The sequence below is a fragment of the Bactrocera dorsalis genome, chromosome 6 (genome assembly GCF_023373825.1).
Source record: "Bactrocera dorsalis isolate Fly_Bdor chromosome 6, ASM2337382v1, whole genome shotgun sequence".
Classification (NCBI taxonomy): Eukaryota; Metazoa; Arthropoda; class Insecta; order Diptera; family Tephritidae; genus Bactrocera; species Bactrocera dorsalis.
This window is the reverse complement of record NC_064308.1, coordinates 17,543,094-17,566,642: the sequence shown is the minus strand read 5'-3', so window position 1 is coordinate 17,566,642 and position 23,549 is coordinate 17,543,094. Positions and strand designations below refer to the sequence as shown.

Sequence of the window (23,549 nt, the reverse complement as noted above, 5' to 3'; positions counted from 1 at the left end):
CAATATTAAAGGAATACATCAAACCAAATATAGTTACGGCAATACATTGCTCAATAGAGGATCTGTACGAAATACAAGCGAAAATAAGAGAAACATTTACTAATAAATTCATATATACGAAAAATTTTGCAATTGACATAACGAACAGAGAAGACCAAGGAATTATAATTGAACAAACGCATACGCGAGCACATAGAAGTTACCAAGAAAATTTGGATCAAATTTGCAAAAAATATTATTGGCCTGAAATGAGAAAACAATTCAAAGAATATGTAAGGAATTGTGACATATGTAATAAAAACAAATATGATAGACACCCTATAAAAATACCAATTGGAGAGGTCCCAATACCTACAGAGGAAGGAGTACAGATACACATGGATATATTCTATGCGCAATCTTTAAAATTCATTACGTGTATAGATAGCTATTCCAAATTTTTGGTTATTAAGCAAATCGAAGATAAGATTAATTTAGAAGATAAAGTGTTAGAAATATTAAAAAGCTTCCCTAATATAAAGAAGTTAACAATTGATAATGAACCAGGATTCACTATGGTACAATTTAAGTCCTTGATGCAGAGGCTTCAAATAGAAATATTTTTTTGTAACCCAAATCATAGTACCACGAATGGTCAAATTGAGAGGGTACATTCAACAATAATTGAAATTTCACGATGTATTAAACAAGAATATAATTTAATAAGCTTTTCAGAATCAATATTTAGAGCTGCCCAACAATATAATAAAACTATACATTCGGTAACTAATGAGAAACCATTTGAAGTACTTTATAATAAAGTCTCTCATGATATTTTACCAGACAAACTTTTATCAGCACAAACTAAGATGCTAGAAAGACACAATAAAAGTAGAATTAATAAAACATATTTATGCGGAGATGTTATATATGAAAAGATTACAGGAGAGAGAAATAAACTAAATCCTAGATACAAGAAACAGGTAGTAAAAGAAGACTTAGGGAATAAAGTTAGAATTAACTACAGGAATAGAATAGTACATAACGATAATATTAAATCTTAATCATATATTTTTAGAGGATGATACCCCTAATTATTCTAACACTAATTACCAATACAATGACAGACATTGTGGACTACACAAGAGAAGATTACGTATTATTAGAAGACGGAGATGTAGCCCTGTATAATGACTACGGAAATATTTTTCACATCACTAATTTAACATACTTTAGAGAACTTATAAGTTCAGACACAAATTATTATAATAAAAAACTCAGATATAAAAATTTTGAACAAAATAATGAACAAGACAAGGCATATATTAATGATTTAGACACAGATCCAGAAATAGAACTCATAGAAACTTTATTAGAACAACTACAAATTAAAGATACAAGATATAGGAGAGGAATAAATGAAATAGGTACATTATGGAAGTGGATAGCAGGAACACCAGACCATGACGACCTAGTGTTAGTAAATAATAAATTAAACGAATTAATTGACAATAATAATAAACAATACACAACAAATTCTAAAATTTTTGGAATTATTAACCAATTAACTGAAACAATCAATAACATTAATGAAAACTCAAATATTAAAATTCTAATGAAACGGAAAAATCAATTCCTAATAACTGAATTACAAAATATGATTAATACAATAGCTATAGGAAAAATGGGAATTTTGAACCCGACAATTTTAAATTTAGACGAGATTAAAAGTATAATTAAGAATGAACATGGACGATTGACAATAACTGATATAATAGATATTTCAAATTTTAAAATAGTACAAAATAAAGATGTAATAGTTATATATATTAAGTATCCAAAAATTATATATGATTGCAAATATTATGAAGTAAGAGCAATTCCACAAAAAGATGGTAAATTAATAATTAATAATGAAATTGCGAAATGCAAAAAAGAATATATAAATATTAAAAATTGCAAAAGAGAAATGATAAATACTTATTGTAAAATTAATATTAAAAATACTTGCCTATCAGATATTTTGTCCAATAAAAAAGGGAAATGTAAAAAAATTAAAGAAAAACATAAAGACATAGATATAATTAAAGAAGGAGCAATATTAGTCTCTGGAAATCATACTATAGATGACTCTGCCATAAATGGAGTTTACCTTGTAACATTTGAAAATTATACAAATATTGATAATATAACTTACGAAAATATTGATTGTAAAATTTGGAATTATTTAAAAAATAATCATATTAATAACTTTGAAATTATAGAATACATTGAAACAAAAAACAAAGAATTTGAATTTGAAAACATAAATATTTTGAGTGAAAGAATTAAAGAATTTAAAAATCATTCACTTTTCTGGTATATAATTGTAATACTTGTACTATTAATAACAATATACATAATCTATAAGATTTTAAAATTAAAAAAAATATATAAAACCAATAAGCAAAGCAAAAAATTAAAATTTCAAGAATTGTCATATAATGCTATTTTAGAGAGCATTTACAAAATATCAAAAAATGATACTGAATCGGGGACGATTCATCTTAGAGAGGGGGGAGTTAACGGCAGCAGCCACACAGATACTTAACGATAAATGTAAACAAATTGTATCTTCTCGCAGTATTACTGCTTGGTCAGCAGAATACTTTAATTAATAAGAAATCAATATATCACTTGTTTTGATAAGTAAGCAAAATCCAATATTCCATTATTTGTTTTGATAATGAGAATAATTGGAAATCCAATGCTCTGGCATTTCATCACTTAATGTAATGCCAAAGCATCTTTAGTAATAAGCATAGAATTATAAGAATATAAATATAAGTGCTTTTACTAATAAAGATCAGTGTATAATTGAGTGATCATCTTGATCAGGGATGGGCACATTAGCCCTCAGTGGCATTTTGCCCGTGCGGGCACGAGTGCACATTTTGAGGGCTCGGTGAGGGGATCATCGCGGGCAAACATGAAGAGGGAAGTGAGAGCAACGTTTTACCACTCCATATTTACAAATGAGAGCAATGTATTTTCCACCACCATTGACTGATCTATCACATGTACAGTGGTGTGAACAAAATAGAAACAACCATAAGGTGTTGTGAAGTTTTAAAATATGCGATGAACATCATTTGATCTTGATGATCAAAGCGCACCATATATTGTCACTCAAACCAACACTTGTGTTTAATTTCTACCGCGCGTAGCGGAACGGAATATATTTTTTTAATACTTCCCACACAAGGGAAGTTAATTTGCACACATAATTACATACGTGAATATGTGCGACCGCTTGGTCTTTTAACATGTTATCAAAACTTTTAAAAACCTGACCTGTAAATAAATATGTATTCTATTTCACGAAATTTTAAGATAAGTTTACTGGTTATAACGACGACGCATGCTTTTTTATTAAGAATGAATGTCGCCGATCAGTTGCGGAATCAATAACGGTAAAGTACGGTACAATGTTTTTATGTCTTTCGCTAGTACATAAGTAGCTATTTACTTATGTACATATGTATTTTGTAAATTTTTGTAGATCAATCTCGTCTTCAATGTATAAATGTCAGTTAGTTAGTTATTTTTTCGCGGTCAGACAATAAGAAGATGCGCCACAATGAGTGCTCTAAAGAGAAAATGTTTTTCTATTGAAGAAAAAGCTGCAATTATACATCGCTTAGAAGCTGGCGAATCAAATGCACTTCTTGCAAAAGAGTTCGGTGTTAGTCATTCCACAATATCTAAAATCAAGGAAAATAAAAGCAAAATTGAATCTCTATTCAATGAAAATGTTCGATTTTGCTAAGAAGCTTAACATTTCTGGCTTCGAATGCTCAACAAGTTGGATCAGCCGATTCAAAGTAAGATACAATATTGTTGCAGGCAAAGTTGCTGGTGAATCTCTGTCAGTCCAAAAGAGTGATGTGAGCGACTGGTTAGCAAAAGTTTGGCCAAATTTGAAAGCCCAATTTAGCGATGATGAGATTTTTAACGCTGATGAAGCGGGATTATTTTATAAGTTGACACCAAATCAAACTTTAAAATTTAGAGGAGAAAAATGTTTAGGCGGAAAGCTGTCGAAAGAAAGACTAACTGTGCTAATTGCAGCAAACATGAGTGGTACAATAAAAAGAAAATTGCTTGTAATTGGAAAGCCAAAGCGTCCAAGATGTTTCAAAAACGTACGGTCGTTACCTGTCGATTATGTTAGTAATAGCAGAGCCTGGATGACATCTGATATTTTTACAAAATGGGTGCGTGATTGGGATCGTGAACTCGAGAAAACGAAAAAAAAAATCCTACTTTTGGTTGATAATTGTCCAGCACACCATAAAATCGATGACTTGAGAAGCATTACTCTAGTTTTTCTACCACCGAATACTACATCCATATTGCAACCTATGGATCAAGGAGTAATTCGTGCGTTTAAATCATATTTTCGAAAATTCCTTGTTCTAAAACTAATCAACGACCACGATAACAATAAAAATAACAAGGTTGAGCAAGTGAAGATTACAATACTTGATGCCATTCTTATGACGTATGATGCTTGGAACAAGGTTTCTGAAATAACGATTTCCAACTGTTTCAAGCATGCTGGATTTTCTATCGCGAATATAGGCGTTACCAGCACCTCAATATCATCTGATTTTGATGATGAAGATGATGTTCCGCTCTCAGTTTGGGCAAGTGCTTTTGAAAGTAGCCTACCCATATCAACAGAAGAAATCGAGGAATTTTCTAGTATTGACAATAATCTTGCAATATGTGGAGAACTAACCGATGAAGCAATTGTGCAAAATGTAATTGTCGACAAGAATGATAGTGATGACAGCGAATTTTTAAGAATGCCATTTGGTTTAAAAAACGCGCCTAGTATATTTCAAAGGGCGATGGACAATGTTTTAAGGGACTTTATTGGAAAATTTTGTCACATTTATATTGACGATATAATCGTATTTTCAAAAAGCTTCGAGGAACATAAAAAACATTTAAGTATAACAAGAGAAGTTCTAAAAAACGCAAATATGAAAATTTCATTACAAAAATCTAAATTATACCAAGAAGAAGTAGAATTTTTGGGATATATTGTTGCAAAGAATGTTATAAAGACAGATCCAAAAAAAGTTGAAACAATTTTAAATTTTCCGGTTCCAACAACTTTACGACAGTTACGAAGTTTCCTAGGAATGATTGGATATTACAGGAAGTTTATTAAAAATTATGCTAAAATAGCAAAACCATTAACAATACATTTATCAGGTGAAAACGGAAGAGTTTCACAACATATGTCCAAAAAAATTAAAATTAGATTGGAACAAGAAGGACTTTTGGCAATTGAGAAAATGAAGTCTATATTAGTAGATCAAGTCGAATTAATTCAACCAAATTTTAACGAAACATTTATATTAACGACAGACGCATCAAATGAAGCTATTGGTGGAGTCTTAAGCCAAGGGGGCAAACCTATTACATTTATATCTAAAATATTAAATTCAACAGAAAGAAATTACGCGACTAATGAAAAGGAGCTATACGCTATCGTATGGGCATTAAAAAATCTAAGAAATTATTTATACGGAGTTTCAGATTTGGAAATTCATACTGATCACCAACCACTAACATTTGCAGTCTCACCTAGAAATCCAAATGCCAAAATGAAAAGATGGCATGCTTTAATTGGAGAATATGGAGCAAAAATTATATATAAACCAGGTAAAACAAATGTGGTAGCAGATGCTCTATCACGACAATTTCTTAATAATTTATCCGACGAATCGTCAACCACAGTAACCCAACATTCAGCTGAAAGTAGTGATCATACTCAGATACCCGAGACAAAAAAACCATTAAACCAATTTAAACAACAAATTTTACTAAGTAAAAATAGATTTACAATACATGAGCAAATTCAAGAATTTGGGAAAATTAGACATTTAATTGAATACGATACTGTTGATAATTTAATCACAATATTAAAGGAATACATCAAACCAAATATAGTTACGGCAATACATTGCTCAATAGAGGATCTGTACGAAATACAAGCGAAAATAAGAGAAACATTTACTAATAAATTCATATATACGAAAAATTTTGCAATTGACATAACGAACAGAGAAGACCAAGGAATTATAATTGAACAAACGCATACGCGAGCACATAGAAGTTACCAAGAAAATTTGGATCAAATTTGCAAAAAATATTATTGGCCTGAAATGAGAAAACAATTCAAAGAATATGTAAGGAATTGTGACATATGTAATAAAAACAAATATGATAGACACCCTATAAAAATACCAATTGGAGAGGTCCCAATACCTACAGAGGAAGGAGTACAGATACACATGGATATATTCTATGCGCAATCTTTAAAATTCATTACGTGTATAGATAGCTATTCCAAATTTTTGGTTATTAAGCAAATCGAAGATAAGATTAATTTAGAAGATAAAGTGTTAGAAATATTAAAAAGCTTCCCTAATATAAAGAAGTTAACAATTGATAATGAACCAGGATTCACTATGGTACAATTTAAGTCCTTGATGCAGAGGCTTCAAATAGAAATATTTTTTTGTAACCCAAATCATAGTACCACGAATGGTCAAATTGAGAGGGTACATTCAACAATAATTGAAATTTCACGATGTATTAAACAAGAATATAATTTAATAAGCTTTTCAGAATCAATATTTAGAGCTGCCCAACAATATAATAAAACTATACATTCGGTAACTAATGAGAAACCATTTGAAGTACTTTATAATAAAGTCTCTCATGATATTTTACCAGACAAACTTTTATCAGCACAAACTAAGATGCTAGAAAGACACAATAAAAGTAGAATTAATAAAACATATTTATGCGGAGATGTTATATATGAAAAGATTACAGGAGAGAGAAATAAACTAAATCCTAGATACAAGAAACAGGTAGTAAAAGAAGACTTAGGGAATAAAGTTAGAATTAACTACAGGAATAGAATAGTACATAACGATAATATTAAATCTTAATCATATATTTTTAGAGGATGATACCCCTAATTATTCTAACACTAATTACCAATACAATGACAGACATTGTGGACTACACAAGAGAAGATTACGTATTATTAGAAGACGGAGATGTAGCCCTGTATAATGACTACGGAAATATTTTTCACATCACTAATTTAACATACTTTAGAGAACTTATAAGTTCAGACACAAATTATTATAATAAAAAACTCAGATATAAAAATTTTGAACAAAATAATGAACAAGACAAGGCATATATTAATGATTTAGACACAGATCCAGAAATAGAACTCATAGAAACTTTATTAGAACAACTACAAATTAAAGATACAAGATATAGGAGAGGAATAAATGAAATAGGTACATTATGGAAGTGGATAGCAGGAACACCAGACCATGACGACCTAGTGTTAGTAAATAATAAATTAAACGAATTAATTGACAATAATAATAAACAATACACAACAAATTCTAAAATTTTTGGAATTATTAACCAATTAACTGAAACAATCAATAACATTAATGAAAACTCAAATATTAAAATTCTAATGAAACGGAAAAATCAATTCCTAATAACTGAATTACAAAATATGATTAATACAATAGCTATAGGAAAAATGGGAATTTTGAACCCGACAATTTTAAATTTAGACGAGATTAAAAGTATAATTAAGAATGAACATGGACGATTGACAATAACTGATATAATAGATATTTCAAATTTTAAAATAGTACAAAATAAAGATGTAATAGTTATATATATTAAGTATCCAAAAATTATATATGATTGCAAATATTATGAAGTAAGAGCAATTCCACAAAAAGATGGTAAATTAATAATTAATAATGAAATTGCGAAATGCAAAAAAGAATATATAAATATTAAAAATTGCAAAAGAGAAATGATAAATACTTATTCTAAAATTAATAATAAAAATACTTGCCTATCAGATATTTTGTCCAATAAAAAAGGGAAATGTAAAAAAATTAAAGAAAAACATAAAGACATAGATATAATTAAAGAAGGAGCAATATTAGTCTCTGGAAATCATACTATAGATGACTCTGCCATAAATGGAGTTTACCTTGTAACATTTGAAAATTATACAAATATTGTTATATATAACTTACGAAAATATTGATTGTAAAATTTGGAATTATTTAAAAAATAATCATATTAATAACTTTGAAATTATAGAATACATTGAAACAAAAAACAAAGAATTTGAATTTGAAAACATAAATATTTTGAGTGAAAGAATTAAAGAATTTAAAAATCATTCACTTTTCTGGTATATAATTGTAATACTTGTACTATTAATAAAAATATACATAACCTATAAGCAAAGCAAAAAATTAAAATTTCAAGAATTGTCATATAATGCTATTTTAGAGAGCATTTACAAAATATCAAAAAATGATACTGAATCGGGGACGATTCATCTTATAGAGGGGGGAGTTAACGGCAGCAGCCACACAGATACTTAACGATAAATGTAAACAAATTGTATCTTCTCACAGTATTACTGCTTGGTCAGCAGAATACTTTAATTAATAAGAAATCAATATATCACTTGTTTTGATAAGTAAGCAAAATCCAATATTCCATTATTTGTTTTGATAATGAGAATAATTGGAAATCCAATGCTCTGGCATTTCATCACTTAATGTAATGCCAAAGCATCTTTAGTAATAAGCATAGAATTATAAGAATATAAATATAAGTGCTTTTACTAATAAAGATCAGTGTATAATTGAGTGATCATCTTGATCAGGGATGGGCACATTAGCCCTCAGTGGCATTTTGCCCGTGCGGGCACGAGTGCACATTTTGAGGGCTCGGTGAGGGGATCATCGCGGGCAAACATGAAGAGGGAAGTGAGAGCAACGTTTTACCACTCCATATTTACAAATGAGAGCAACGTATTTTCCACCACCATTGACTGATCTATCACATGTACAGTGGTGTGAACAAAATAGAAACAACCATAAGGTGTTGTGAAGTTTTAAAATATGCGATGAACATCATTTGATCTTGATGATTAAAGCGCACCATATATTGTCACTCAAACCAACACTTGTGTTTAATTTCTACCGCGCGTAGCGGAACGGAATATATTTTTTTAATACTTCCCACACAAGGGAAGTTAATTTGCACACATAATTACATACGTGAATATGTGCGACCGCTTGGTCTTTTAACATGTTATCAAAACTTTTAAAAACCTGACCTGTAAATAAATATGTATGTATATATCTTATCAAGCCTACATTAATTAAAGATTTACATACATAGGTAATAATGCATGTATGACTTTATTATATATTTCCAAAGATTTTAAGGAATTCATCATGAAATAGTTCAATTTGAACGTACATACACGCTTGTGTGCTTTGATATAAAATATATAGAAAATATACATACAGTGACCCACACGTCTAACCGGACGCGCGCATTGCCAATGATGGCACCCTCCAATCATGTAGTGAACATTTTAAAAATGATACATATGATACATCAAATTAAAGGAAAAATCTTCTATTTTATTTTAAGAAACTTAAAAATAGTAATAAATTTATTCACTGCGTAAAATTTAGAGAAATAGCTCGCAACATATAAAATTCGTTCCACACAACTAACCGGATTTTTTAAAAAGCTAATGATTACTTAAATTTCGTAGCATATCCTTTTGCAGATAAAACTGCTTGTAGTCGCCTTGGTATAGAGGCGACCAGTTTTTGACAAAATTCTGGTGGTATTGTGTTCCAAGCCTCCAAAATAGACCTTTTGAGCCCAGCAACATTGGAATACTGTCTTTAGTACACTTTTCGACTGACTTCTTGTCATACGTGCTCAATAACGTTCAGATCTGGGGATTGGGCAGGTGTCCCCAGTACATGAGGGCAATTGTATATTAACCAAATACGAGCAATCTCCGATTTGTGCTTCGGATCGTTGTCTTGGTAAATTGTAAAATTGTCTTTAATTCCCAATGTGACACATGACTGCTTTAAAATTTCCCTTAAAATGTCGACATATTGGAAACCATACATAATACCTTGCACAAAATGCAGGTTGCCCCTTCCTTTAGCCGATATGCATCCTAAAACCATTACTGGCCCACCACCGTGCTTAAGTGTTGCCCTAGTATGTTTTGGCAAGTAAGCTTCGTTGGGACGCCGCCATACAAAACATCAGCCATCAGATCCCTGCAAGTTAAACTTGCTTTCGTGTGTGAAAAGAACCTTGAAAAAGAAGTAATAATACGGTTTTATGATTACTAAATCAAAATTATGCCATTTGCCCTTTGTCAAAACTCATCAAGCCTTTTTAAATACAATTTCGCAAATTCTAGCCTATTCATTCTATTTTTTTCGTGTATGTACGGCTTTTTTACAACTGCTGTACCATGTAAATCGAAGCTTCTAAGTGTGCGGCGAATTGTTTCAGCTGAAACCTTCTTCCCTTTATCATTTTCCAATATGTTTCTTACATTTTCCGCCGAGGAAAATGGATTTTTTTCAACAATTTTCAGTGTAAACTTTTCTTCGGCTTGTGTTAGCTTCTTTCCTTGACCAGCTCTACTAATATTATTGATCCTATTTTCCTTCTCAAACTTTTTTATAATATCGAAGACAGTTGAATTAATTCTTTTCACAATCTCCGAAATATCTTTAATGGTTTTTCTTTCTTCCCATAACTGAATAATTAGCTTCAGAATTTCGATACAAGAATGAGCACGTGGGGGTGTCATATTGTTGTGTGGCTTACTCACAGACTTACCGGTAACTACTAATATGCTGAAAATAATATTCAGTGTTTATTCCAGTGGAATTCCACAACGATCAGAAGTATCGTTACTTGTAGAAGGTTACTTCTTGTAATTTTCCGGTTAGTTGTGTGGAACAAATTTTATATGTTGCGAGCTATTTCTCTATACTAATTATACGCAGTGAATAAATTTATTACTATTTTTAAGTTTCTAAAAATAAAATAGAAGATTTTTCCTTTAATTTGATGTATCATATGTATCATTTTTAAAATGTTCACTATATGATTGGAGGGTGCCATCATTGGCAATGCACGCGTCCGGTTAGACGTGTGAGTCACTGTACATACAGTATAATCCGAATATAACGACCTCGCTTACAGCGTCCGACCGCTTTTAGCGACGTAAACGCAACTTAAAGTTTGGTTTTAGTACAAATTTTTGAAAAAAACATTGCTTAAAGCGTCACCGTTTTTAGCGACATACCGGCTTTAGAGACGTAATTTCACGAAATTTTAAGATAAGTTTACTGGTTATAACGACGACGCATGCTTTTTTATTAAGAATGAATGTCGCCGATCAGTTGCGGAATCAATAACGGTAAAGTACGGTACAATGTTTTTATGTCTTTCGCTAGTACATACCGGCTTTAGCAACGTAATTTCACGAAATTTTAAGATAAGTTTACTGGTCATAACGACGACGCATGCTTTTTTATTAAGAATGAATGTCGCCGATCAGTTGCGGAATCAATAACGGTAAAGTACGGTACAATGTTTTTATGTCTTTCGCTAGTACATAAGTAGCTATTTACTTATGTACATATGTATTTTGTAAATTTTTGTAGATCAATCTCGTCTTCAATGTATAAATGTCAGTTAGTTAGTTATTTTTTCGCGGTCAGACAATAAGAAGATGCGCCACAATGAGTGCTCTAAAGAGAAAATGTTTTTCTATTGAAGAAAAAGCTGCAATTATACATCGCTTAGAAGCTGGCGAATCAAATGCACTTCTTGCAAAAGAGTTCGGTGTTAGTCATTCCACAATATCTACAATCAAGAAAAATAAAAGCAAAATTGAATCTCTATTCAATGAAAATGTTCGATTTTGCTAAGAAGCTTAACATTTCTGGCTTCGAATGCTCAACAAGTTGGATCAGCCGATTCAAAGTAAGACACAATATTGTTGCAGGCAAAGTTGCTGGTGAATCTCTGTCAGTCCAAAAGAGTGATGTGAGCGACTGGTTAGCAAAAGTTTGGCCAAATTTGAAAGCCCAATTTAGCGATGATGAGATTTTTAACGCTGATGAAGCGGGATTATTTTATAAGTTGACACCAAATCAAACTTTAAAATTTAGAGGAGAAAAATGTTTAGGCGGAAAGCTGTCGAAAGAAAGACTAACTGTGCTAATTGCAGCAAACATGAGTGGTACAATAAAAAGAAAATTGCTTGTAATTGGAAAGCCAAAGCGTCCAAGATGTTTCAAAAACGTACGGTCGTTACCTGTCGATTATGTTAGTAATAGCAGAGCCTGGATGACATCTGATATTTTTACAAAATGGGTGCGTGATTGGGATCGTGAACTCGAGAAAACGAAAAAAAAAATCCTACTTTTGGTTGATAATTGTCCAGCACACCATAAAATCGATGACTTGAGAAGCATTACTCTAGTTTTTCTACCACCGAATACTACATCCATATTGCAACCTATGGATCAAGGAGTAATTCGTGCGTTTAAATCATATTTTCGAAAATTCCTTGTTCTAAAACTAATGAACGACCACGATAACAATAAAAATAACAAGGTTGAGCAAGTAAAGATTACAATACTTGATGCCATTCTTATGACGTATGATGCTTGGAACAAGGTTTCTGAAATAACGATTTCCAACTGTTTCAAGCATGCTGGATTTTCTATCGCGAATATAGGCGTTACCAGCACCTCAATATCATCTGATTTTGATGATGAAGATGATGTTCCGCTCTCAGTTTGGGCAAGTGCTTTTGAAAGTAGCCTACCCATATCAACAGAAGAAATCGAGGAATTTTCTAGTATTGACAATAATCTTCCAATATGTGGAGAACTAACCGATGAAGCAATTGTGCAAAATGTAATTGTCGACAAGAATGATAGTGATGACAGCGAATTTTTAAGAATGCCATTTGGTTTAAAAAACGCGCCTAGTATATTTCAAAGGGCGATGGACAATGTTTTAAGGGACTTTATTGGAAAATTTTGTCACATTTATATTGACGATATAATCGTATTTTCAAAAAGCTTCGAGGAACATAAAAAACATTTAAGTATAACAAGAGAAGTTCTAAAAAACGCAAATATGAAAATTTCATTACAAAAATCTAAATTATACCAAGAAGAAGTAGAATTTTTGGGATATATTGTTGCAAAGAATGTTATAAAGACAGATCCAAAAAAAGTTGAAACAATTTTAAATTTTCCGGTTCCAACAACTTTACGACAGTTACGAAGTTTCCTAGGAATGATTGGATATTACAGGAAGTTTATTAAAAATTATGCTAAAATAGCAAAACCATTAACAATACATTTATCAGGTGAAAACGGAAGAGTTTCACAACATATGTCCAAAAAAATTAAAATTAGATTGGAACAAGAAGGACTTTTGGCAATTGAGAAAATGAAGTCTATATTAGTAGATCAAGTCGAATTAATTCAACCAAATTTTAACGAAACATTTATATTAACGACAGACGCATCAAATGAAGCTATTGGTGGAGTCTTAAGCCAAGGGGGCAAACCTATTACATTTATATCTAAAACATTAAATTCAACAGAAAGAAATTACGCGACTAATGAAAAAGAGCTATACGCTATCGTATGGGCATTAAAAAATCTAAGAAATTATTTATACGGAGTTTCAGATTTGGAAATTCATACTGATCACCAACCACTAACATTTGCAGTCTCACCTAGAAATCCAAATGCCAAAATGAAAAGATGGCATGCTTTAATTGGAGAATATGGAGCAAAAATTATATATAAACCAGGTAAAACAAATGTGGTAGCAGATGCTCTATCACGACAATTTCTCAATAATTTATCCGACGAATCGTCAACCACAGTAACCCAACATTCAGCTGAAAGTAGTGATCATACTCAGATACCCGAGACAAAAAAACCATTAAACCAATTTAAACAACAAATTTTACTAAGTAAAAATAGATTTACAATACAGGAGCAAATTCAAGAATTTGGGAAAATTAGATATTTAATTGAATACGATACTGTTGATAATTTAATCACAATATTAAAGGAATACATCAAACCAAATATAGTTACGGCAATACATTGCTCAATAGAGGATCTGTACGAAATACAAGCGAAAATAAGAGAAACATTTACTAATAAATTCATATATACGAAAAATTTTGCAATTGACATAACGAACAGAGAAGACCAAGGAATTATAATTGAACAAACGCATACACGAGCACATAGAAGTTACCAAGAAAATTTGGATCAAATTTGCAAAAAATATTATTGGCCTGAAATGAGAAAACAATTCAAAGAATATGTAAGGAATTGTGACATATGTAATAAAAACAAATATGATAGACACCCTATAAAAATACCAATTGGAGAGGTCCCAATACCTACAGAGGAAGGAGTACAGATACACATGGATATATTCTATGCGCAATCTTTAAAATTCATTACGTGTATAGATAGCTATTCCAAATTTTTGGTTATTAAGCAAATCGAAGATAAGATTAATTTAGAAGATAAAGTGTTAGAAATATTACAAAGCTTCCCTAATAAAGGGTGATTTTTTAAGAGCTTGATAACTTTTTTTAAAAAAAAAACGCATAAAATTTGCAAAATCTCATCGGTTCTTTATTTGAAACGTTAGATTGGTTCATGACATTTACTTTTTGAAGATAATTTCATTTAAATGTTGACCGTGGCTGCGTCTTAGGTGGTCCATTCGGAAAGTCCAATTTTGGGCAACTTTTTCGAGCATTTCGGCCGGAATAGCCCGAATTTCTTCGGAAATGTTGTCTTCCAAAGCTGGAATAGTTGCTGGCTTATTTCTGTAGACTTTAGACTTGACGTAGCCCCACAAAAAGTAGTCTAAAGGCGTTAAATCGCATGATCTTGGTGGCCAACTTACGGGTCCATTTCTTGAGATGAATTGTTGTCCGAAGTTTTCCCTCAAAATGGCCATAGAATCGCGAGCTGTGTGGCATGTAGCGCCATCTTGTTGAAACCACATGTCAACCAAGTTCAGTTCTTCCATTTTTGGCAACAAAAAGTTTGTTAGCATCGAACGATAGCGATCGCCATTCACCGTAACGTTGCGTCCAACAGCATCTTTGAAAAAATACGGTCCAATGATTCCACCAGCGTACAAACCACACCAAACAGTGCATTTTTCGGGATGCATGGGCAGTTCTTGAACGGCTTCTGGTTGCTCTTCACCCCAAATGCGGCAATTTTGCTTATTTACGTAGCCATTCAACCAGAAATGAGCCTCATCGCTGAACAAAATTTGTCGATAAAAAAGAAAAGAACCGAACACTGATTTTGGTAATAAAATTCAATGATTTGCAAGCGTTGCTCGTTAGTAAGTCTATTCATGATGAAATGTCAAAGCATACTGAGCATCTTTCTCTTTGACACCATGTCTGAAATCCCACGTGATCTGTCAAATACTAATGCATGAAAATCCTAACCTCAAAAAAATCACCCGTTATAAAGAAGTTAACAATTGATAATGAACCAGGATTCACTACGGTACAATTTAAGTCCTTGATGCAGAGACTTCAAATAGAAATATTTTTTTGTAACCCAAATCATAGTACCACGAATGGTCAAATTGAGAGGGTACATTCAACAATAATTGAAATTTCACGATGTATTAAACAAGAATATAATTTAATAAGCTTTTCAGAATCAATATTTAGAGCTGCCCAACAATATAATAAAACTATACATTCGGTAACTAATGAGAAACCATTTGAAGTACTTTATAATAAAGTCTCTCATGATATTTTACCAGACAAACTTTTATCAGCACAAACTAAGATGCTAGAAAGACACAATAAAAGTAGAATTAATAAAACATATTTATGCGGAGATGTTATATATGAAAAGATTACAGGAGAGAGAAATAAACTAAATCCTAGATACAAGAAACAGGTAGTAAAAGAAGACTTAGGGAATAAAGTTAGAATTAACTACAGGAATAGAATAGTACATAACGATAATATTAAATCTTAATCATATATTTTTAGAGGATGATACCCCTAATTATTCTAACACTAATTACCAATACAATGACAGACATTGTGGACTACACAAGAGAAGATTACGTATTATTAGAAGACGGAGATGTAGCCCTGTATAATGACTACGGAAATATTTTTCACATCACTAATTTAACATACTTTAGAGAACTTATAAGTTCAGACACAAATTATTATAATAAAAAACTCAGATATAAAAATTTTGAACAAAATAATGAACAAGACAAGGCATATATTAATGATTTAGACACAGATCCAGAAATAGAACTCATAGAAACTTTATTAGAACAACTACAAATTAAAGATACAAGATATAGGAGAGGAATAAATGAAATAGGTACATTATGGAAGTGGATAGCAGGAACACCAGACCATGACGACCTAGTGTTAGTAAATAATAAATTAAACGAATTAATTGACAATAATAATAAACAATACACAACAAATTCTAAAATTTTTGGAATTATTAACCAATTAACTGAAACAATCAATAACATTAATGAAAACTCAAATATTAAAATTCTAATGAAACGGAAAAATCAATTCCTAATAACTGAATTACAAAATATGATTAATACAATAGCTATAGGAAAAATGGGAATTTTGAACCCGACAATTTTAAATTTAGACGAGATTAAAAGTATAATTAAGAATGAACATGGACGATTGACAATAACTGATATAATAGATATTTCAAATTTTAAAATAGTACAAAATAAAGATGTAATAGTTATATATATTAAGTATCCAAAAATTATATATGATTGCAAATATTATGAAGTAAGAGCAATTCCACAAAAAGATGGTAAATTAATAATTAATAATGAAATTGCGAAATGCAAAAAAGAATATATAAATATTAAAAATTGCAAAAGAGAAATGATAAATACTTATTGTAAAATTAATAATAAAAATACTTGCCTATCAGATATTTTGTCCAATAAAAAAGGGAAATGTAAAAAAATTAAAGAAAAACATAAAGACATAGATATAATTAAAGAAGGAGCAATATTAGTCTCTGGAAATCATACTATAGATGACTCTGCCATAAATGGAGTTTACCTTGTAACATTTGAAAATTATACAAATATTGATAATATAACTTACGAAAATATTGATTGTAAAATTTGGAATTATTTAAAAAATAATCATATTAATAACTTTGAAATTATAGAATACATTGAAACAAAAAACAAAGAATTTGAATTTGAAAACATAAATATTTTGAGTGAAAGAATTAAAGAATTTAAAAATCATTCACTTTTCTGGTATATAATTGTAATACTTGTACTATTAATAAAAATATACATAATCTATAAGATTTTAAAATTAAAAAAAATATATAAAACCAATAAGCAAAGCAAAAAATTAAAATTTCAAGAATTGTCATATAATGCTATTTTAGAGAGCATTTACAAAATATCAAAAAATGATACTGAATCGGGGACGATTCATCTTATAGAGGGGGGAGTTAACGGCAGCAGCCACACAGATACTTAACGCTAAATGTAAACAAATTGTATCTTCTCACAGTATTACTGCTTGGTCAGCAGAATACTCTAATTAATAAGAAATCAATATATCACTTGTTTTGATAAGTAAGCAAAATCCAATATTCCATTATTTGTTTTGATAATGAGAATAATTGGAAATCCAATGCTCTGGCATTTCATCACTTAATGTAATGCCAAAGCATCTTTAGTAATAAGCATAGAATTATAAGAATATAAATATAAGTGCTTTTACTAATAAAGATCAGTGTATAATCGGCAAGCGTATTGAGTGATCATCTTGATGATCAAAGCGCACCATATATTGTCACTCAAACCAGCACTTGTGTTTAATTTCTACCGCGCGTAGCGGAACGGAATATATTTTTTTAATACTTCCCACACAAGGGAAGTTTATTTGCACACATAATTACATACGTGAATATGTGCGACCGCTTGGTCTTTTAACATGTTATCAAAACTTTTAAAAACCTGACCTGTAAATAAATATGTATGTATATATCTTATCAAGCCTACATTAATTAAAGATTTACATACATAGGTAATAATGCATGTATGACTTTATTATATATTTCCAAAGATTTTAAGGAATTCATCATGAAATAGTTCAATTTGAACGTACATACACGCTTGTGTGCTTTGATATAAAATATATAGAAAATATACATACATACAGTATAATCCGAATATAACGACCTCGCTTACAGCGTCCGACCGCTTTTAGCGACGTAAACGCAACTTAAAGTTTGGTTTTAGTACAAATTAAAAAAAAAAACATTGCTTAAAGCGTCACCGTTTTTAGCGACATACCGGCTTTAGCGACGTAATTTCACGAAATTTTAAGATAAGTTTACTGGTTATAACGACGACGCATGCTTTTTTATTAAGAATGAATGTCGCCGATCAGTTGCGGAATCAATAACGGTAAAGTACGGTACAATGTTTTTATGTCTTTCGCTAGTACATACCGGCTTTAGCGACGTAATTTCACGAAATTTTAAGATAAGTTTACTGGTCATAACGACGACGCATGCTTTTTTATTAAGAATGAATGTCGCCGATCAGTTGCGGAATCAATAACGGTAAAGTACGGTACAATGTTTTTATGTCTTTTGCTAGTACATAAGTAGCTATTTACTTATGTACATATGTATTTTGTAAATTTTTGTAGATCAATCTCGTCTTCAATGTATAAATGTCAGTTAGTTAGTTATTTTTTCGCGGTCAGACAATAAGAAGATGCGCCACAATGAGTGCTCTAAAGAGAAAATGTTTTTCTATTGAAGAAAAAGCTGCAATTATACATCGCTTAGAAGCTGGCGAATCAAATGCACTTCTTGCAAAAGAGTTCGGTGTTAGTCATTCCACAATATCTAAAATCAAGGAAAATAAAAGCAAAATTGAATCTCTATTCAATGAAAATGTTCGATTTTGCTAAGAAGCTTAACATTTCTGGCTTCGAATGCTCAATAAGTTGGATCAGCCGATTCAAAGTAAGACACAATATTGTTGCAGGCAAAGTTGCTGGTGAATCTCTGTGAGTCCAAAAGAGTGATGTGAGCGACTGGTTAGCAAAAGTTTGGCCAAATTTGAAAGCCCAATTTAGCGATGATGAGATTTTTAACGCTGATGAAGCGGGATTATTTTATAAGTTGACACCAAATCAAACTTTAAAATTTAGAGGAGAAAAATGTTTAGGCGGAAAGCTGTCGAAAGAAAGACTAACTGTGCTAATTGCAGCAAACATGAGTGGTACAATAAAAAGAAAATTGCTTGTAATTGGAAAGCCAAAGCGTCCAAGATGTTTCAAAAACGTACGGTCGTTACCTGTCGATTATGTTAGTAATAGCAGAGCCTGGATGACATCTGATATTTTTACAAAATGGGTGCGTGATTGGGATCGTGAACTCGAGAAAACGAAAAAAAAAATCCTACTTTTGGTTGATAATTGTCCAGCACACCATAAAATCGATGACTTGAGAAGCATTACTCTAGTTTTTCTACCACCGAATACTACATCCATATTGCAACCTATGGATCAAGGAGTAATTCGTGCGTTTAAATCATATTTTCGAAAATTCCTTGTTCTAAAACTAATCAACGACCACGATAACAATAAAAATAACAAGGTTGAGCAAGTGAAGATTACAATACTTAATGCCATTCTTATGACGTATGATGCTTGGAACAAGGTTTCTGAAATAACGATTTCCAACTGTTTCAAGCATGCTGGATTTTCTATCGCGAATATAGGCGTTACCAGCACCTCAATATCATCTGATTTTGATGATGAAGATGATGTTCCGCTCTCAGTTTGGGCAAGTGCTTTTGAAAGTAGCCTACCCATATCAACAGAAGAAATCGAGGAATTTTCTAGTATTGACAATAATCTTGCAATATGTGGAGAACTAACCGATGAAGCAATTGTGCAAAATGTAATTGTCGACAAGAGTGATAGTGATGACAGCGCTGATGAAAATGACCAGATTTCTTCATCTCCAAGCGTATCTGAAGCTCTAAAATCTGCAGAAATTTTAAATCAATTTGTACATGCTAATTTCGTTGATGAATCTGCAAAAAATATATTCTTCATAATGCTGTACGCGATTCTTATTTTCACCATAACAAGAAAAAACAAGGTAAAATTACAGACTTTTTGAAGTAAATTTGTATAATTGTACGTATGTATATTACTATGTACGAGTACATATGTTGATAATATGTATGTATACATAATTTGAATTGGAATAAATTTTATTTTTACTGAAAACGGTTTTTTAATAGCAAAAAAAAATATTCCAGCGTACTACAGTTAGTATGAAAACACTAGGGGAAGCGTAAAAGCAAAAAAAATAATCTCTAAATTCATTTTGAACGTCGACCGGTTACAACGACGTACGTATTTTCATCGGTCCCTTGAATGTCGTTATAACCGGATTCTACTGTATGTATGTATGTATATAAATTATATGCAGTCGTTTGCGCATTGTAAATATACGAATCTGTAAGCGTACATTTCTAAACATTGAAATTAACATATTTTTTCCCATTGGCTCCAACAACTACTCAGTTCTGTTATTGTCGTGCCCCTGATGTTAAGTGGTGAAATGTGCTAATAATTTTCTGTGGTGAAATGCACTCATCCAAAACAGTAAATATCCCAAAATTGAAATATCCCTAAATTTTTGATATCGTGAACCTTCTCTATAAATATACGCTCTCTGCTATTGGCACCAAGGTTTAGAAATGTAATAATCTTCAAAGGTCAAGGGAACGTATGTGATAAAAATATCACCAATAGGTAGCGCACCCTTGAACTAAATTCAAGCAGGATTAACAGCGGGATTCTGTAACCAGTCTCTAGTCTCTATTTGAGGCAAAGTCTCAATTTGTGACTAGTTACTATTCACTAAACAGTCTCTAGTGTTAGTCTCAAAATATTGAGACCTGGTAGTTAGCAGGTCACAAAACTAAAAAGAGCTCTTGTCTGCCATTTTGAATATACTGAATAGAGATCATCATAGATATTAATCGATTGTCGTTTCTTTATATTGTTGCGAATTTACTCCTTGCTAGTTTTACTTTACTAGGTTCGTATCTGTGGATTGACAAATAAAACCAAAAGCCGTTTAATTCACTTCAACTAAATCTCTTTATTTTACAACTCGTCTACACTATAGCAGTTTACTCTTAGCACTGGTTGATTACGTTGGCGCTGCCATGGCTTATATAGCCACGCACTCCTCGCTGATGCCGACGTGTCCTTCTAGAATATTGCGTCTGGGAATTATAAGAACATAATGCTATACGGCGCCAAATGCAGCTATTGTTTAGACAAGCAGACAGCCGCGGCGCCAGATGTCTACAACAAGACAAATGCTATTCCATATACCTACAGCTATTGTTCATAATAAGGGATGCATATAGCAATACAAATACAACTTAATACTACTTTTGTAACAATATTTTATAAGCAACTCAAACACGAAGAGATGAAAAATAAATCAATTTTATATAAATTTCGTAAATATTATGAAACAAAGTCAACACATATTTTTATTTTTATTGATAATGATGTTTTTTGACTATGTTATAGAAAATTTAATATTTGTTATCGACATATTTATTTCCATTGAAGTGCATAAACATCTCTGAATAATGAAATGTAATAGATTTTGTGATTGTCACTTACAGAATAGCAAAATCGTCTCAAGCCTCAAAAAATGTCTATAACTTACCGTGCGATTCTGTAACGTGAGACAGTCTCAAGTCTATAAATTTGAGATTTTGAGTTAGAGACAATTTTTGAGACTTGAGATGATTTTGCTATTCTGTAAGTGACAGTCACAAAATCTATTACATTTCATTATTCAGAGATGTTTTTACACTTGAATGAAAATAAATATGTCGATAACAAATATTAAATTTTCTATAACATAGTCAAAAAACATAATTATCAATAAAAATAAAAATATATGTTGACTTTGTTTCATAATATTTACGAAATTTATGTAAAATTGATTTATTTTTCATCTTTTCGTGTTTGAGTTGCTTACAAAATATAAAGAAACGACAATCGATTAATATCTATGATGATCTCTATTCAGTATATTCAAAATGGCAGACAAGAGCTCTTTTTAGTTTTGTGACCTGCTAACTGCCAGGTCTCAATATTTTGAGACTAACGCTAGAGACTGTTTAGTGAATAGTAACTAGTCTCAAATTGAGACTTTGCCTCAAAATGTCTCAAATAGAGACTAGAGACTGGTTACAGAATCCCGCTATTAAACTCTCAAATTTAGAGACTTGAGACTGTCTCACGTAACAGAATCGCAGGGTAAATCGACGTTAGGGTCTATGATCTTTATCGAAGTCAGTCCGGATATTCCACAGAAGAAATGTTAACCAGCGGCTTCTTTTTACACACAGTTTAATACAATGTTCCCACCATATAACAATAAATCAATTTTACATAAATTTCGTAAATATTATAAATCAAAGTCAACATATATTTTTATTTTTATCGGTAATTATGCTTTCTTACTAGGTTATAGAAAATTTAATATTTGTTATCGACCAGGGTTGGGCATAGTGCACTAAGAAATAAATGCAATTAGGTTTCACTAGCACTACTTCTTCAGTGGTAGTTAAACAGCAAAATCCACTATCACTGAAAATTTAGTGACAGTGAAAAACAAATTGCACTACCACTAAACATTTAGTGACAGTGAAAAACAAATTGCACTACCACTAAACATTTAGTGATAGTGAAAACCTTTAGTGATAATAAACATTTTTCAGTAACATAACACTGTTTCTTGAAGAATAAAAATAAGATTATGTATGTATATGTATAAGCTGAAGCAGTATGAGGCAATGTATTCAAAACCGAGTATATACTATTTGCTCTTTTCAGATATTAGCATTGATTTTCATGATACAATTTTTACCAAAGGTTTTTTGAAAGTTTGATGATGATTTTTTTTCATATAACGTAAACATTTTAGAACATTTTTCATTGTTTTGTAATTATTTAACTTGTCGTAGGTGTTGTGATATTTCTACTGGACAAAAAAGCAAACATGCATTCCTTTTTGCTCCCCAGTGTACATTTGAACATTCATACAAACATATGTATCGCATTACTACTGAGCTTCAGTGCAATTTTGAGACTGCCAAATCAAGTAGTCCGCACTTGACACCAAGAAATCATGTTTTATTTCGTTGTATTGGCTTAATGACAACGTTTAATTATACCGCCTATATACCAAGAAACATGTTTATCAACAAACTAGTTGATAATTAATATCGGCCATAAAATATAAATTCAAATGTATTTAGTTAAAGCTCATGTTTCACTAAAGGTTTAGTGATATCGCATTACTACTGAGCTTCAGTGCAATTTTGAGACTGCCAAATCAAGTAGTCCGCACTTGACACCAAGAAATCATGTTTTATTTCGTTGGATTGGCTTAATGACAACGTTT

General features: G+C 31.2%; 1 protein-coding gene across 1 annotated transcript; it reads left to right on the top strand.

The window, feature by feature from the left end:
• LOC125779236 (tigger transposable element-derived protein 4-like) lies at positions 1-22,654 on the top strand. The gene is made up of 4 exons (XM_049459874.1): positions 1-4,478; positions 12,574-12,879; positions 19,788-20,066; positions 22,610-22,654. The coding sequence occupies exons 1-4, from the start codon at positions 3,678-3,680 to the stop codon at positions 22,652-22,654; spliced, it is 1,431 nt and encodes a 476-aa protein (XP_049315831.1). The 5' UTR covers positions 1-3,677.
• The last annotated feature ends 895 nt before the right edge of the window (positions 22,655-23,549 follow it).